Source organism: Echinops telfairi, unplaced genomic scaffold (genome assembly GCF_000313985.2).
Source record: "Echinops telfairi isolate 266 unplaced genomic scaffold, ASM31398v2 ScPeMD7_7420;HRSCAF=8458, whole genome shotgun sequence".
NCBI lineage: Eukaryota > Metazoa > Chordata > Mammalia > Afrosoricida > Tenrecidae > Echinops > Echinops telfairi.
Genome location: NW_022111320.1, coordinates 35316944 through 35335336, shown reverse-complemented (window position 1 = coordinate 35335336; position 18393 = coordinate 35316944). Strand labels below are relative to the sequence as shown.

Below are 18393 nucleotides of genomic sequence, written 5' to 3'. Positions count from 1 at the left end.
TATGATTTTGTTCTGGGTCTTTGATGCCTGATACCTGATCCCATCGACACCTCATGATCACATAGGCTGGTGTGCTTCTTCCATGTGGGCTTTGTTTCTGAGCTAGATGGCTGCTTGTTTATCTTCAAGCCTTTAAGACCCCAGATGCTATATTTCTTGATAGCCCGCACCATCAGCTTTCTTCATCACATTTGCTTATGTACCCATTTTGTCTTCAGCATCACAGAATGGGAAGGTGAGCTCACAGACTGCTGGGTTATTAGAACAGTTCTTGTGTTGAGAGAGCACTTGAGTAGAGGCCCAATGTTCGTCTGCTACCTTAATACTTAACATATAAATATATGTACAGAGATCTATTTCCGTATCATTATATATATGTTTACATATGTACATGCCTGTGTTTAGAACAGTGGTTCGCAACCTTGGGGTTGCGACCCCTTTGGGGGTCGAACGAATGACCTTTTCACAGGATTTGCTTAAGACCATATTTCAGATAGTCTTGGGAACCGAGACACCTCTCCTCTATCCTTCTTCAGACGGGTCTGCCCACATGCAGATACGCCCACATATGGGGTCACCACAACATGAGGAACTGTCTTAAAGGGTTGCAGCTTTAGGAAGGTTGAGAACCACTGATTTAGACCTCTATAAATGCCCTTTGCCTCCTAGTTCTTTCCTCTATTTCCTTTTATTTTTCTCTTGCCCCACTGTCATGTTTGGCCTTCATTTGGGTTTCAGTAATTCCTTTTAGGTACATTGCCCTTGATCAAGCCCCACCAGGCATCCTATCCTCCTTGCCATTGATTTTAGATCACTTGTTGTTCCCTTGTTCTTGGGTTTGACGACACTACCCTTCTTTCTCTCCAGAACCCATAACTGTGGTCCCACTGTTTTCTCCTGGATTGTTTATCCTGCCTGTCTTATCTAGATAGACATGCAGGGACAATAATCACAAAAACAAGACAAAACAAAAAAACCAAAACAACAAAAACCAATGAACAAAAAAACCAAAAAACAAAACAAAACCCAGATCTGTTTGTTGACCATTAGGAGTGTTTTCCGGTGGAGTCTGATGGGGTGCCACACCCTGGCCCCAAAGTCTATTTTTGGTATTCCCCAGGGACTTCATTGTTTTGCTCCCCTTGCTGCTCTGTTGTAGCAGCCCTTAGTGTTTTTTCCCCAGTGTGGTGGGGTCAGATTGATAAGGTCAGATCAGGCACAGTTCCCACATTGTGTCTCCAGTGTTGTCCCCCGTAGCACTATGGGTCATTGAGGAATGTCATGTCCTGTGGTGGGGCTGACCCTCTGGTCTTCTCTGTGCATTGGCTGTTCTGAGCAGGAATATCATCCTTGGTGGTAGGTGGGCCAGGATGTGTTCTACTTTCTCTTTCCTTCCCTCTTCCTCTGTTCCTGTGTGCTGTGGTCAGACGCGCCCCTCTCCCTGAGCTGTAGCTTCAGTTCTGTCTTCTGAAGTGCATTCTTCTGGGGGTGGGATGGGGCCGGGTAGTGTGTGTGTGTCCACCTAGGTAGTTGGGATTGGAGTTGGCCCCGCAGACCTATTGGTTCCCTGCTTCTTGCCGGTATGGTGCATTCGGGTCTTGGCGCACAGGGTTGAAATCTGGCCCCTCTCTCCCTCTCCTGTGGAGATATAAACAATAACCTCCCCTTGGGTGAGTTAGTGCCCTCTTCCTCCCTACCCATGTCTTTTTTCTTTCTTTGATGAATTTTACTCTGTCATGACAATGCACCTGCTCATTTTTGAGGGTAGTAGCAAGGGCTATCTCAAGAGAACTTCATTGGGAAACCAATCCTATCCACCCTACGGCCCTGACCTTGCCCTTCCAGACTTTTTGTTCTCAAAATCAAAGAACACCATTTGAGTCCCTAGAGGATGATGCCCCAAACTGTTGTGTTGATGTGTAAATCCAAGAGCAAGAATTCTTTGGTAAGCGCTAGAGAGATGGAGGGTATTCTGAGAAACAGTAACTTTACATTTTAGTATTTTTGTTTAATAAAGATTTCTGTGACTTTCGTAGCAATCCTTTCTGGTATACTACCTTACTCTCTTACTTTTCTGAACTCTTGAGTATTTCTATAACAGCGGTTCTCAATCTGCGGGTCGCGAACCCTTTGGGGACGAATAACCCTTTTACAAGGCTTGCCCAAATCAAAATAGTAGCAAAATTACAGTTATGAAGTAACAATGAAAAAATTTTATGATTTGGGGTCTCTACAACATGCGGAACTGTATTAAGGGGTAGAGGCATTAGGAAGGTTGAGAACCACTGATCTATAAAATGGGGTTAATGGAAGTTAATTCACAGAGTTGCTGTGTGGATGGAATGTGGTATGAAATTGTGTCATTTTATACTTGACAGCCAATAGGTACTCGATGACAAAGGGTTTTAGTAGCAGCAGCTATGTCAGGTTCCCCATTTAAGATAAATTACTTACCCAGCATTCCAAATGCTAAATGTGTTCTTGATTAATCTGTGTTTTATTCAGATGCTGGGCAGAGACAAATGATATTGTTTCAAGGATTTTATCATATAAAGGTATACGAGATAAGGCAGAAGGGTTAGAGCTGTATTCTTCAAGGCCAAAGCAGTTTGTACAGTCACTAAGGAACGTTTTTCAATCATTGTTTTAGGACAAGCTTGGGAAATGAAAAGCCTTAGATTTGGGTTGGCTTGTGCACCTCAGAATAAGCCAGTGTGAGCTTTCTTACTTTCTGGGTCAGTAGGAGTTATATGTACTTTGAAAGTATATGAAAGTAGGAATAAGTAGTAAGAAATAAGAAAATAAGCGAGTTCTACTTTCAGCGTAGGAGTCCTGGAGGTGCTTTGCTTTAGACTTTGGTCTGCTAACCAAAGGTCAGTGGTTCAAACTCTTAAGAAGAAAGACGAGGTTGTTTCTGAAATGATGTACAGTCTTGGAAACGATGTATGGTCACTTTTAGTTGAAGTCATCAAGATGGCAGTGGGTTTGGGTTAATTTTGATGTAAGCAAGTATTTAATATCAGTAGTCCATTTCTAAAGTTGCTGACTTTTTTAATTTTCAAAAATACATATATCTAATTACCTGATTTCCCCCCTTTCCAGGAAGTGTGATCGCCTATATCAGTTCTTCCAGTTCAGCCTCAAGCCCTGCCTCTTGTCACAGCGAGGGTTCTGAGAATAGTTTCCAGTCTTCTTCTGTTCCATCTTCTCCAAATAGCTCTAACTTGGATAACAATGGTAATCCCAAGAATGGTGATCTCTCCAATATTGAAGGCATCTTGAAGAATGATCGAATAGATTGTTCTATGAAAGCAAGCAAATCAAGTGTACCAGGGATGACAAAGAATCATAGTGGAGTGACAAGTAAGTTGTTGTAAAGATTGCCACTGGTAACTGCAGAGGGTACTTTTTGGTCAACTTTTTCAGTTGGGAGACTTTTCCTTCAATTTTTTCTTCCTTTGTGTAGTCACAGTTCAGAAATCAGTGACTTCATAATTGATCTTTGTACATAACCAAGGCAGGTGGTTATGTACTCTGCCTGACCATGTTTCCTCTAGCGTGCCTCCTTCCCAACATTTTCACAGGTAATCTTTCTTCTGGACTCTTGGTACTGAATCTTGTCCAGAGAAGAGTACTTACTTGTGGCCAGGAGTGCACGTTCCTGAAGTGGGAGCTGAGAGCTTTGGGGGTTAGGAAACACAGCAGGATTGAGATAACCAAATGAGTAGTGTGATTGGAGCCCTGAGTGAGCATGGAGGTAAGAACTGCCACAGGAGAGGGTCAGAAGGAATGCCTCCCATAGGGGTATGAAATGCAGTGTTTGCACAGCTGTCTGTGAAGATACAGTCCCTTTCATCTTTATATGTCTTTGCCTGACTTATTAATTCTTATTCCTGATGATTGCTTTCTTAATTTTGATCTTGCATCTGGTTTAAAGTAACTCCTGATTCACAAAACTTCAGTGTCTATTTAAAATCAGGAAAAGAAAAACTCAGCTCTTTGAGGAATTTTTGGCTGCTTCATTAAGATGTGCTTTAAAGAAAATTAGGATCCTTTTAATTTGATAATTTGGTATAAATATATTTCTTTCACTTTGTGAAAGTAGATTTGTGATTTTTTAAAAATGTACTCAACAAAATATTCAGTGGAAAGAAATCTTCATGAACACAACCATGTTTAGCTTTTTGCTCTGTCTGTTTGTGCCCTAGAATTTAGTGGCATGGTTCTCCTGTGTAAAGTCTGTGGGGATGTGGCGTCAGGATTCCACTATGGAGTTCATGCTTGTGAAGGCTGTAAGGTAAAGCATGCTTTTGTTTCTTTAAGGTAGTGATTCTGGGATTAGAGAAATTGGGATTTCCATTTTCCATATCTGATAGTCTGAAGGGGGAGACAAATCAGCTGCTCCTTAAGCTTTAAGCATTTTATGCAGTGTGCAGACACTTATACTTCATAAACACTTATGTAGTATATAAAACATTTTATGCAGTGCATAAACATAACTTGCTTTGAAAATTACTATTTTTAATTCTGTGAAAGTATTAAGATTTGGATTCAAACGCATTTGCTATCTCACACATTACGGTGGTATGAAGCCAGTGGCTGTGTGTCATCCACTCTTTTAGCTAGTAGGGAGATGGCAAAGGAGCAAAACAGCAGGCTCCAGTGTCTTGCTGGAACTTAGTTTAAACTAAACTTTGAATTAGGTCTCCTCGGATCCTTTCACATCTGACATGTCAGGTAGTAAAGTAGCTGGGAATAAATCCTTGATACTTGTGAAAATGCGGTGTCTTCAGAAGTAATGCCAAGTAAGTGAAATAATCTTAGATATAAGTTGAGGCACTAGGGAAAGCTACATTTCATTTGTAAGTTTCTTAGTTATCACTATAGAGCAGGGGTCCTCAAACTACGGCCAGCGGACCACATGTGGCCGGCCGAGGACTTTTATTTGGCCCGCCGGGTGTTTTTTCTCCCTTTTGTTTTTTTACTTCAAAATAAGATATGTGCAGTGTGCATAGGAATTTGTTCATAGTTCTTTTAAAAACTATAGTCCGGCCCTCCAACGGGTCTGAGGGACAGTGAACTGGCTCCCTGTTTTAAGAAGTTTGAGGACCCCTGCTCTCGAGTGTTAGAATCTAAGTGAGGGAGTCTGTACTTTCCTAATTATACCCAGGGAGTCTCTTTTTTAAAGACAAATCTGGCCAAATGCCTTTCTGGAGTATCTAAAGTTAACATGCCAAGACACCTAATTTTTGCAGTTTTCTGACTTAAAGCCATAGGCAGGATTCCACTTTGGCAGTGTATGATGAGTAATGAATATAGATGATCAAAGAGGAAATATTTTCTAGGTGGCTTTCAGTGAATTAGTAGCTTTTAATGGCTGGTCACTTCATTTTCAGAAGAATGTTGTTGGCTGCCTGTGAGTTAGTCAGACTCATAATGACCCGCTGTGACAGAGTCAAACTACCTTCAAGGGGTTTCTAGGCTGTGATTTTTGGGGAGCAGATTGCTTGGCGTTTGTCCCATAGACCTGCTGGGTTTGAACTATCAAACCTTTCTGTTAGCAGCTGAGCACTTAATTGTTGTGCCACCTGGGCTTCTTTTAGAAGACTAATCCAGACCAAGCCCAGGAGTCTGTTCCATCTCACACTGACCCTACATAGGGGTTCCGAGCTGCAATCGTTGGTAGAGGACAGCTTCGTCTTTCCTCCATGGAGCAGCTGGTGGGTGTGAACTGCTGACCTCGTAGTAGCAGCCCAACAGTTACTCCACAGCACCACCAGGGCTCCTTTTTTAAAGACTAGTCAGTATTTCATATAGATGCAGCCCTTGCTCAATGCTAAAACAAACAAACTACAAATACTGTTTTTTTAAACAAAACTGCAGTAATCATTGGTGATGTAGTTTTCTTAATAGAAAAGCAAAAGCGTAAAACCAACGGTGTATTTTGGTAAACACACAAAACTTTAAAAAAAATCATTTTATTGGGGGCTCTTACAGCTCTTATAACAATGCTACATATCAATTGGATCAAGCACATTTGTACATATGTTGCCATCATTTCCAAAACATTTTCTTTCTACTTGAGCCCCTGATACCAGCTCCCATTACTTACTCACCCACCCACCCACGTGAACCCTTGATGATTTATAAACTATTTTTATTTTCATCTTTTACACCGTCTGCTATTTCCCTTCACCCATGTTTCTGTCGGTTCGTTCCCCTTGGGGGAGGAGGGTTGTATGTCACATTGCTATTGGTTCCCCCTTTACCCCCTCTACTTTCCCCTACCCTTGTGGTAATCACTACTCTCATTGTCCTGAGGGGTTTATCTGTCCTGGATTCTGTGTGTTGAGAGCTCTTATATGTACCAGTGTACTTCTCTGGTCTAGCCAGATTTGTAAGAGCACTGGGGTCATGATGGTGGGAGGAGGAAGCATTAAAGAACTAGAGGAATATATACATAACTATTTTGTCTTTGATAAACACACATACTTTCTTTGTCTCTCTCAGAATTTCTAGTGCCTAAAACCAATTATTTCATTGGTAATAGCATAGAACCAACAAGGGCTAGTGATGCAAGGGTTAAGTGCTTAGCTTTTGATCGGAAGGTCAGTAGTTCAAACCCTCTAGCCACTGGGAAGAAAACACCTGGCAGTGTGCTCCTCTATCAAGATTTCAGTGTAGAAAACCCTGTGGAACAATAGGTCTGTCACAATGGGTCTCTTTGAAGCAAATCTGATGACACACACAGCATAGTTCCACAGTAATAAAATCTGGAATTATTGTACCCCATAGCTTGCTATAAATTCATGCTATGGGTGATTAATAGTCTTTTTTTTTTTTTTTAAAGGAAAAGATGGTATACTTTGGTAATTGTGTTCTGGAGTTTTCTGTTCTTGAAATCAGTAAGCGAGAGATCTTGAAAGATTGTTATCACACAGCATGTGGTTAAATTATTTTTGAACTACATGTAGCTGTTAGTCACCATTTAGCTTTTGCAACTGTCTTTCCCTGGAACATAGTTTGGTGTGTGGAATAACACCTGTTGCAGACATGTAGCCAGAAACATCTGGCACATATAAGTAAGTCCTTTGGATGTCAGCAGATAACAAATATGGAAAGACCAAGCTTTTTAATTAAAAACTCATTGAGTTCTAGTGAGGGAATTACAGCTCTCTACCACTGTCAACTCTTTAGGAATCAATCACTCATTTCAGTAGTTTTAGGATTTATATGTGATTAAAGGTATGAGACAGTAAAGTGTCTCATGGGGGTGAGTGGAGTAAACACCAAAGGCAGGGTTTCCTGTGGCTCCCAGGTGTAGGTGCTTATTGACCTGGTGAGTGCCCAGGTACACTGTGTCACATTTCTCTTTGTTTTAAGACCGAGTTACTTCCTAGTGATAGTAGAACATTAGGCTTGTGGGCAGTACTTATAAGGAATTCTTCTAGATGTTTTAAAATTTATCCTTTTTTGTTCTTAGGGTTTCTTTCGAAGGAGCATTCAGCAAAACATCCAGTACAAGAAGTGCCTGAAGAATGAAAACTGCTCTATAATGAGAATGAATAGGAACCGATGTCAGCAGTGTCGCTTTAAAAAGTGTCTGTCTGTTGGAATGTCCAGAGATGGTATGTGCCTTGTTTAAAGTGCGTGTTTTCTTAAAGCATCTTTTATTCCCGGGCATGAACCCAGAACTAGAAGCCTATTACCATTTTTATGCTTAGAATTAAGCCGATTTTAGAAAAGCACAAAACAAAACACGTTTTGATGCCATTAGGACACCTAGTCCATTAGTTAAATTTTAATATGATCTTTGTTGGTTTTTTTTGTAAATAGCTATATTTTTTCCTCTAAAGCTTTCATAAATTACTGTATATACTCGAGTATAAGCCCATCCGAATATCAGCCGAGGCACCTAATTTTACCATAAAAACTGCATTAAAAAAATATGTGGAAAAACTTAGAGTATGTATAGTGTTTACTTTTTCTTAATGTAGCAATCCTTGGCTGCCCTCCTTGATTACTTAGAATTGCTGAAGAACCCATTTCTTCTTAACTTTCCAGCCTTTACATGATATGTACTCTGGGGCTCAGGTTATAAATGCATGGAAAACCCACTTCTATTGAGTCGATTCCAAGTCACAGTGACTCTATAGCACAGAGTGTAACCACTCTGTCGGGCTTCTGAGACTAAATCTTTACAGGAGCAGATAGCCTAATTTTTCTCCTGGAGAGCAGCTGTTGGGTTTGAACTGTTGACCTTTAGTTAGTAGCGCCAGAACCCCAGTGCCACCAGGGCTCCTAATTTGCATTGAAAAAAGATTCAAAATTGAAGGAAGCATTTGGGTCTGGAGTGGTAGTGGTTGCTCAATTCTCCCATATATATTCTCATGACACAAATGGTGATACTGTGGGCAACTGTTAATATTGTCTGTGGGCGACTTGGAAGATTTGACTCTTCTGTTGCGCTTAAGGGAAATTATTTTTAGATAGTATCATTTTGTTCTAACTAACAGTAGGTTTCAGAGGGATTAGTCTAGTGGGGTTAATTAAGAAGTGCTGAGAATGAACCTGATATTAACCTAGGGAAGATTATACCCTCATTTGTGTCTTGCTGATAGAGGGATAAAGAATGGAGTCATTTTATCCATCCAAGTTTTGATTTTTAGTTGCCTGATTTTTAATATTTTCCTCATAGAACTAGAAATGCTAATCCAAGGTTGATGGATTTTGAGCTTGAGCCAAAAGAACAAGATATGATGGTAATCATTTATGAAGTAGAGGAAGAGAGGCATGGTGAAATTGTTTGTCTTTACTAGTGATAATGTGAGAGGCTATAATTAGATTAGCGAGGCCTTATTGCTGGGTGGACATAGTGAATTGTTACCATCTTTGTCTGAACTTTAGACTGGAAAGAGACATCTTTTTTCCCCTCAAGGGTTAGGGTTGTTAAAACAGGTCACATAAAACAGGTTATGACCAGCTTCCGAAAGAATAGAGGATGAACAATCTCATTGTTACTTATTTCATTTCGTTGACTTTAATTACAAAACAGTAAGTTTATTTTCTAAATAACTGCATCTCTATTGACCGTGCTTTTGCTTTTAAGGGATTTTCTTTTTTTAAGAAGCTGGAACAAAGAGCAGCTCATTGAGTAGTTGGAGTTTGAGAATCAGGCAAGGAAGTAAACTGACAGGGGTTCTGTTGTTCAGGGTGTGATTGTGCCCATTGGTTTCCATTGACGTTGATGAATGTGGGTATGTGGCTCTGACCTGCATTCTAGAGAACAAAATCCTGTCATTGACTTGCTGTGTAGTAATGCTGGTCTGCTTCAAACTGTGGTCTTCTTTAGTTAATTTCATATTCTGTCTTAGATTTAGTTTATAAAGTACCAAAGTGATAGATCATCTCCTTAGTTTTTGTTTGGGAGAAAAATGAAAGATCTCTCTCCTCTACTACTCAATCCCTTTGGTGTTTGTTAAAAAAAAAACACCCAAAAACCATAACCAGCCAGTTTTGACCCCTTTGGGCTGGAAGCGTGTAGACCTTATTCACTTGGCTGACTAGATGCCGTGTCTATCAGAGATAATTTTGTTACTCTCTTATATTCAGTCTTATTTAGAATATTGATATTAAATATCTTTTTTCAATAGCTGTTCGGTTTGGTCGTATTCCTAAGCGTGAAAAACAGAGGATGCTAATTGAGATGCAAAGTGCGATGAAGACCATGATGAACAGCCAGTTGAGTGGTCACTTGCAGAATGACACATTAGTGGAGCATCTTGAACAGACAGTCTTACCAGCCCGGGAGCAGCTGCTACCCAAGCCTCAGCTGGAGCAAGACAACATCAAGAACTCCTCCTCTCCCTCTTCTGAGTTTGCAAAGGAAGAAGTGATTGGCATGGTGACCAGAGCCCACAAGGATACCTTTATGTATAATCAGGAGCAGCGAGAAAATGCAATAGAAACCATGCAGTCCCAGAGAGGAGAACGGATTCCCAAGAACATGGAGCAGTATAACTTAAATCATGACCATTGTGGCAGTGGGCTTAGCAGCCATTTTCCAAGTAGTGAGAGCCAACAGCATCTCAGCGGACAGTACAAAGGGAGGAGTATAATGCATTACTCAAATGGGCATGGCATTTGCATTGCAAATGGACATTGTATGAACTTCTCCAATGCTTATCCTCAAAGAGTATGTGATAGAGTTGCAGTAGATGGATTTTCTCAGAATGAGAACAAGAACAGTTACTTGTGCAACACTGGAGGGAGAATGCACCTGGTACAGTGAAATCAATATTCTTGCTCACCTAGTATCAAGAAAAGGGTTGAGGGTTTTCTTTTATTCGGGGCATGGGAATGTAGCGCTATGGGGGGACGGGTCAGGAAATTAAAGAGATGCTCAGAACCACCTTTATGCAGGATTTTAGGTCAAATAACTAGTAAGCATCAGTTACCAAATAACCTAAATTTATACAGAGCTTGGTACAAGCATGTGATGTGACTGATGGTATGATTGGGATTCAGAGTTTATGTATAATATGAATCGTGTAAAACTGTTCCTCTTAAGTCTTGGGATTCCCTTTAAAAATGGAAACATTCTGTTCATTCGCTAACTTGGTAGCTTTGATATTTCTTCACTGGGCCCAGCTTCTAGCTTGCCGTGATCAGTAAGTCTTAGATTTTTATGTAAATAATTTCTTTATCTGTTATGTTACTTAGAAAAAGGTCCTGGAATATAGAACAGATGTTTTATTGCTTGGGAATTTTGAATGTTTTAATCTAGTTTCAAAGGATTTTCTCTGATTTTATCCTATGAGATCTTAATTTCATTCAAGCTTAAATGCATTATACAACATACAACAGTATACATGAAAAATCCATATGCAGATAAAATTTCATGAAAAACAACAGGACTGCACCATTTCTAGTTTAAACCCTGAGGTTCTCTGATAGGGCGTGGCATTTACTTTCTGCAGCCAGGTGATTAAAAGGAAAAGTTTCGTTTTCCTTTTCAAAACAGTCAACTCTCCCGTCTTTGTATTTACATGTTTTTCCTTTTCAAATATTTAATTCCGTGAATCTGGAAGATTACAAAGGTAACCTTATATTTAATTAGGCTCAGTGGCTGCCTTCATGGGAAAGATCTGCTAGCATTTTAGATTCTTTTCCTTAAGATGAACCCCAGAGTTAGAGAATCATCCTATTCCGGGATCTTTTTTGGATTTGATGACTTTAAGGGCTGATTTTTGCTGATAGAGTAGGTGTTGTGTATTACACCTTTTTTTAGTATTCTTATAATTTCTTTGTCTTCCTGACTCTCACCTCCACCCTGCTCCCCAGTTTCCCCTTGAGAAGGTGTCCCTAGTCATTATTTCCATATTGAACACGTGGAAGACGGCGGTAGTTATCTGACTGTTGATAAGTGGTTAGTGACCTCTTTAGAAAAGGAGGTATTTCACTACCCTCTTCTTTTCCTTTTGGAAATTGTAGCATTGTAGTTTTACCTACTTAGGGAAAAAAAAGTACTAGCGTTGAATTATTAACTAAATATGATTTTGGGTCCTAGGCTGTGACTTGAAACAGTCACTAAACCTCTCAGAAGTCTCATTTCTTCATCTAAGAAATAACTCACAGAGCTGTGAATTACATACACATACACAGGAGTTTGTTTTTAAAATCATAAAGCACTACATACCAGCATAAGGAGATGGTGTTGAAAATTAAAGATAAAATCTGTGCAAAAAGTTTAAAAAATGTATTGTTATATTTTTGCTTAAAACCAAGGCATATTCAGTAGCGATCCCATGTGTTACAGAGCACAACATTTCCAGTTTCCTTGGCTGAAACTTGTTGAAGCAGACTGCAGAATTCTTATTTAAATTTAGTTATGATAACCTTTCTATAGTAAGTCAAGAGTAGCACATGGAGAAAACCCTAGTGTTAGATTTTACTTAGCGCAGAGTGCTTTATTTTTCACGTTGGGGGTTTCTGGTGGGTGAGATGCTGCTTTTGGAATTACTTTATTATCTCTCACAATTTAAGAACGTTTCTGTTTTGCAAATACTAGGTTTGTCCAATGAGTAAGTCTCCATATGTGGATCCTCATAAATCAGGGCATGAAATCTGGGAAGAGTTTTCTATGAGCTTCACCCCAGCAGTGAAAGAAGTGGTGGAATTTGCAAAGCGTATTCCAGGGTTCAGAGATCTCTCTCAGCATGACCAGGTCAACCTCCTAAAGGCTGGGACTTTTGAGGTATGTTTATTTAATCTGAATATTGATAGAAGGTATGCAGAATTCATTTTCATGAAATGGTTTATTATGCTCTCCTAGGTATAGTCCACAGGAACATGATAGCATAGGGCTTATGTGGTGGGATGCTAACTGCAAGGTTAGCAGTTTGAAACCACCAGCTGCTCCGCAAAGTTGCAGTCTCTGAAACCCACAGGGACAGTTCTGTCCTGTCCTGTAGGGTCACTATGGGTCGGAATCAACTTGATGGTAATGACTGAATGAATAAGCATAGTGCAGTGACCTACACTGCCATCAAGAGATTGATCACGTTGCCTCCTGAGAAGCGACTTGGTAAAATTCTGACTTACTCAAGGTGTGAAATGGATGGAGTGTGTTAATATTGTTTTCAGGAGTGACTTTGTGGTTTCCGCAGTGTTAGACATCTAATGAAAGTCTGCGATGAACTATTCTCAATATAGAATAAGAAGGGTGCCTAGAATATGGCTTTTTGGTTGTGCATTAGGAGATTATAGAACATTTTGCAATCATGTCGGACACTTCAGAGTTGCCACCTGGGACCTTTGGAATCTTACTTCACTCGAGGAACTGTAGCTTCTATTTTGATTCCAGCTTCTCTTGCAGTGATGCTTTCTGCTGGGGCAGCTCCCTCCCTGAGGAGGCAGCCTGTGCCTCTCTCTCTGTCCACCTTCAACTTCCCTTTTACCACAGGGGTGTGAGAAATCGCAGGTCATGCGCAGAACTCACTTATGCACAACCTGGAAAGGGTAGGGTGGGGAGTTGATATCTGGTGACCCACGTTTCTGCAGCTTTGTTCTACAGGCAGAATGAGCAGCTGCCTGCCAGGGGCTACTTTCCTGGAAGGTTTCACAGGATTGAATGAGTGGTTGCTCTTGGTGTCAGCTTGTGACCAGCTCGGTCATGCACATGAATATTTACTATCTTTCCTTCCTGCTTCATTTCTTTTTCTTTCCCTCTAGTTTTCTCAGAGCCAGTGCATATCTCACATAAGCTTTTGCTGCAAGCCTTGTTTTCTAGGGACCTTAGGCCTAGTTATGATAGAGAATAAGCTACATATGTCATAAATATAATAGCTATGGAGTAAAAAAATACAGCTTCTAAGTCAGGATCTTCACTTTAAAGGAAAACATGAGCCTTGTGTTTCAAAGCCAGATGGACATTAATGATCAAGTATATGTTATTCATTCTGGAGGTTAGGTAACTGAAGCCCAGAGAGGTGAAAAAGACCAGTAACTTCATATTGCACCCACGACTGCAGCACAGGTTCCTGGACTCCAGGACTTGCGGTCTTTCTACTTGTGATTTGTCTAGGATTGCTGTTTCCCACAATTAGCCACAGTTTAATAGTAGGCTCACTTTTTTGGTTAAAACAAATCTTTGTTTTTATTTCCAGTTCTGGTTATGAGAGAAATTTGTCTTACATAAATACCACCATTTAATGTAATAGAGCGGGTGCTGTAGGTAAATAATATATAATTGTTGAATGATTTGATTTAGTTTTAATTATAACTCAATGCATACAACACTTTTATTGTCGTGTTTTCATTGTAGTTCTTTGAGTTTGGGCATATTGAAATAGAGTCCATGCTAGTGTGTCACTGTGTCTGTGTTTGGCATCTTAATGTTTCCTAGTGTGCTTCATCACAGTGCTGCTCTCTCTCTCTCTTTTTTATTAACTACTATTATTGGGGGCTCTTACATCTCATCACAATCCGTACATTTATCCATTGTGTCAAGCACATTTGTACACAGTTGCTGTCATCGTTTTCAAAGCAGTTTCTTTCTACTTGAGCACTTGATATCAGCTCATTTCCTCCCCCTCCCTCGTCCTCTCTCCCTTCCTTCCTCATGAACCTTTGATAAGTTATAGATTATTATTTTCATATCTTACATTGTCCTCTGTCACCCTTCACCCACTTTTCTGTTGTTCGTCCCCCTGCAAGGGGGTTATATGTTGATCCTTGTGATCGATTCCCTCTTTCTCCCCCCACCTTCCCCTTATGTTCTTGGTATCTCTATTCTCATTGTTGGCCCTGAGGGGTTTATCTATCCTGAATTCCCTGTGTTTCGAGCTCTTATCTGTAGTTTTTTTTTAAAGGGCTTAGAGACCATGCTTGGTGGCCAAAGTGTTTCTTTAATGTGTTTGTGTAGGATACTTATTGGCATTACTGCCTACTTTAGTTTTATATTTGCACTGCAAAATTTCTATTAATAAGAATTTCAGAATGTCACAGGGCCTGTGAGTATATCTTGAGTATACCTTGCTTTGGTAAAAACTGCCTTAAGAAAATGTTTCTTCCAAAATGGGTGCATAAGCAAATGTGAAGAAAGCTGATGGTGCCTGGCTATCAAAAGATATATGTTTGGGGTCTTAAAGGATTGAAGATATAACAAGCGGCCATCTAGCTGAGAAGCAACAAAGCCCACATGGAAGAAACACACCGGCCCGTGTGATCATGAGAGTGTCGATGGGATCAGTTATCAGGCATCTAAGACCCAGAACAAAATCATACCCAATGTAAATTGGGGTGGGGGGGCATGGAATGGAGACCCAGTGCCCATCTATAGACAATTAGACATCCCCTCACAGTGGGGTCACAGGGAAGAGATGAGCCAGTCAGAGTGCAGTATAGCACTGATGAAACACAACTTTCCTCTAGTTCTTTGGTGTTTCCTTCCTCTCACTACCATGACCTCATATCTACCTTATAAATCAGATTAGACCAGAACATGCACGCCGCTACAGATAACAGCCCGAAACACAGGGAGTCCAGGACCGATAAACCGCTCAGGGCCAACAATGAGAGTAGACCAGGAGGATTAGGGGAAGGTGAGGGGAGAAAGGGGGAATCAATTACAAAGCTCAATATATAACCCCCTCCCAGGGGGATGAATAATTGAAAAGTGGGTGAGGGGTGACGGAGGACAATGTAAGATATGAAAATAATGATCTATAACTTATCAAGGGTTTGTGAGGGAGGGGGAAGAAATGGGGAGCTAATACCGGGCTCAAGTGGGAAGAAAATGCTTTGAAAATGATGATGGCAGCATATGTGCAAATGTGCTTGACACACTGGATGAACGTATGGATTGTGCTAAGAGATGTAAGGAAAAAAAAGAAAATGGCTCATTGTAGCACAACTTTCCTAGTTCTTTAATATTTCCTCCTACCCACTATCATGACCTCACTTTTACCTTACAAATCTAGCTAGACCAGAGCATGTACACTGGTACATGTAAGAGGTTGAAACACAGGGAATCCAGGACTGCTAAACCCCTCAAGACCAGTAATGAGAGTAGTGATACCAGTAGAGTAAGGGGAAGGTGGGGTAGAAACGGGGAACCGATCACAGTTATCTACATATAGCCTCCTCCCAGGGGGACGGACAACAGAAAAGTGGGTGAAGGGAGACAGCGGTTGGTATAAGACATGAAAAATAAAAGAAAAATTATCACGGGTTCATGAGTGAGGGATGGTGGGTAAGGGAGAAAAATGAGCTGATAACTAGGGCCCCAGTAGAAAGAGAATGTTTTGAAAATGATGATGGCAACATATGTATAAATGTGCTCGACACAATTGGTGTATGTATGGATTGTGATAAGAACGGTAAGAGCCCCCAATACAATGATTAAAAAAAAAAGATAGGTCTGGGTAAGAATAAACTTAATCTTCAAAACCAATTTTTTATGTAGTATATTACTTGATTGACTTGAATACTGAGCTGTTTCAGTAGTATTACTATGCTTCTCTGAATATAAGTATTTTTTTCCCTCCCCCCCCCCCTCCCCCATGAACCCTTAATAATTTATAATTTTTTCATGTCTTACACTGACCGCTGTCTCCCCCCCCCCAGGTCTTAATGGTCCGGTTTGCATCATTATTCGATGCAAAGGAGCGCACTGTCACCTTTCTAAGTGGAAAGAAGTATCGTGTGGATGATTTGCACTCAATGGGAGCTGGAGACCTACTCAACTCCATGTCTGAGTTCAGTGAGAAGCTGAACGCCCTCCAGCTGAGTGAGGAAGAGATGAGTTTGTTCACAGCAGTTGTCTTGGTGTCTGCAGGTAAGAAAGCTACGTATTTCAAAATTGTGTAACACTGAGAAAACGGTGACCAACAGGGGAAGAGTGGAAATGAGCAAGAGTTCCCTCAAGCTGTCTTGAGGAGACAAGCCAGAAAGGAGACAGGACAGGAGAAAAGGCCAGAAAGAAGAGGCTAAATTCATCTTGATAGTAAAAGTCAAAAATGCTGTAGTAATAAAAAATATTTAGATTTAGGTCTTGTATTGACCACTCTTAGCTTTCAGCTTTGGTTCAGAATGTTTAAGAGAAATTTTTTTTAAGGATTTATATTTGGAAAATTAAATTGGATAAATCTATGCAGGTGATACTAATAAAAACCTAAGTTAAAAATAGAATGTAGGCTACTCAAAACTGGTCGAAGTATCATGAACTATTTGTGTTGTTTTGTTAGGAAAGATTGGTATAAGTTGTAGGCTTCTCCCCAGCTCTGCTACTGGAATTGCTGTGTGCCTTGGGCAAGTCATTTTATCCTATTGAGGCCTCCTGGTGTCTGGAGCAAAATAGGTTTTAATTCAAGGTGTGAATGAATGATGAAGGCTTGCAGTCTTGACATCTCGTGTTTTGTGATGGTGTTCCCAAGTTCCCTGACCTCTGCAACGCCATTGCAGTGATTCCGTACTAAACTAGGTATTTCAACTCAGACAGTAGCCGTGAAGGCAGAGATTGTTGCTTTCAGTAACAAATTGCAAACAGACCCAGAGATTTTCCTAGGGTAAGGTGACCAGACGTCCCGATTTTTAAGTTTTTCCCCGCGTCCCGCGGCGTTCTAAAAAAGTCCCGATTTTTGGAAAGAATGCACAACAGGCTAGGGTATACGGTTTTCAGCTGCCATGTGGCTATTTTGCCAGGATATGAATTTTATCAATGGTGTCCCACTTTACCAATGTTAAAATCTGGGCACCTTATCTTAGGGGCATTAGGATGCAAGTACTGGCTATTTTTAGGTGTTAGTATTTTAAAACACTTGAGAATTTACAATATTTTGTTAATACTTTTAAATTTCCTATTTAAGTACTTCCTCCTGTGTAGAAGACATTGTACCTAGGCATTGTAAGGCTCTGTGGCCCTGGGAAAAAGAATGTTCACCTACTTTTTTTGCTTCTTTCGGAATCTGAAGACATGACCTCATCCCACCAGCCACCCTAGGGATTCTCAGGAAACAGATGTCCTACTAATTCTGTCAAAATCCTTATTACCTGAAAAAAAAAAAAAAAAAGGCTTTTTTCACGACAAGGGTGTGGGGAGGAAGAGGGGAACTGATAACAATGATGACTATAATGTAACTCCACTGTAGGGGAATGAATAACAGAATGATAGGTGAATAGATACATTGGATGGTATAAGATACAGCAAAAAAAAAAAGGGGGGGGAAGAAATAATCATAATATTTAATATAATAATGGGTTCCTAAGGGGGAGGTAGGGATAAAGACGAGCTGATATTAAAGAGTGCAAGAAGAAAGAAAATGATTTGAAAATGATGGTGGCAGCAATTGTATAGTGCTTGATCGAGTTGAACTATGGATTATAATATCTGTAAAACCTCCCACTGAAATCGGGGTGGGGGGGTGGGGGGAAATGCGTTTTTATTTGTTCAAAAGACCTTTCATTTCTGAAAACATGGTTTTGACAAACAAAATTCAAAGCAGAAAATTTTGTTTGTCAAAATTCAGTCGTTAAAGGATTAAGTTACCTGCCCTTACTGTATGGCTACACTCTATAAATTAATAACTCTGAAGAAGAGGACCTTCTGAAAGGGGCACTATGACATAGCAGTAGATAACTACTTGGAGTATCTGAGTATTATGAAAGAATTATGTCAGTGAGGATTACCTTAGTAGTCTTTTTGTGCTTTCTGCATTTTTCCCAGTTTCTTTTAATTCGTTAGGATTTAATACATATATCCTTCCATATTTCAATCATGTCTAGTAGAATTTACCACAATTATGTCTAGTGTACAATTTACCACAGTGTCCAAACGATCTTTTTCTACATGGACTCCTTGACATTGTCTCCTGTTTACACCACCACCACCAC

At 40.2% G+C, this 18393-nt stretch overlaps 1 protein-coding gene across 2 annotated transcripts in view; it reads left to right on the top strand.

The window, feature by feature from the left end:
- The first annotated feature begins 3107 nt into the window (after nt 1-3107).
- Nucleotides 3108-18393, top strand: part of NR1D2 (nuclear receptor subfamily 1 group D member 2) — a 25151-nt gene continuing 9865 nt past the window's right edge. Inside the window, exons 1-6 of one of the 2 annotated variants that reach the window (XM_004704027.4) lie at nt 3108-3363; nt 4209-4297; nt 7484-7628; nt 9654-10282; nt 12071-12256; nt 16129-16339. In XM_004704027.4, coding sequence (XP_004704084.1) covers nt 3306-3363; nt 4209-4297; nt 7484-7628; nt 9654-10282; nt 12071-12256; nt 16129-16339 — 1318 coding nt within the window. In that variant the 5' untranslated portion in view covers nt 3108-3305. The remainder of the gene's footprint in view (nt 3364-4208; nt 4298-7483; nt 7629-9653; nt 10283-12070; nt 12257-16128; nt 16340-18393) is intronic. The other variant, XM_045297452.1, reaches the window with a different exon arrangement.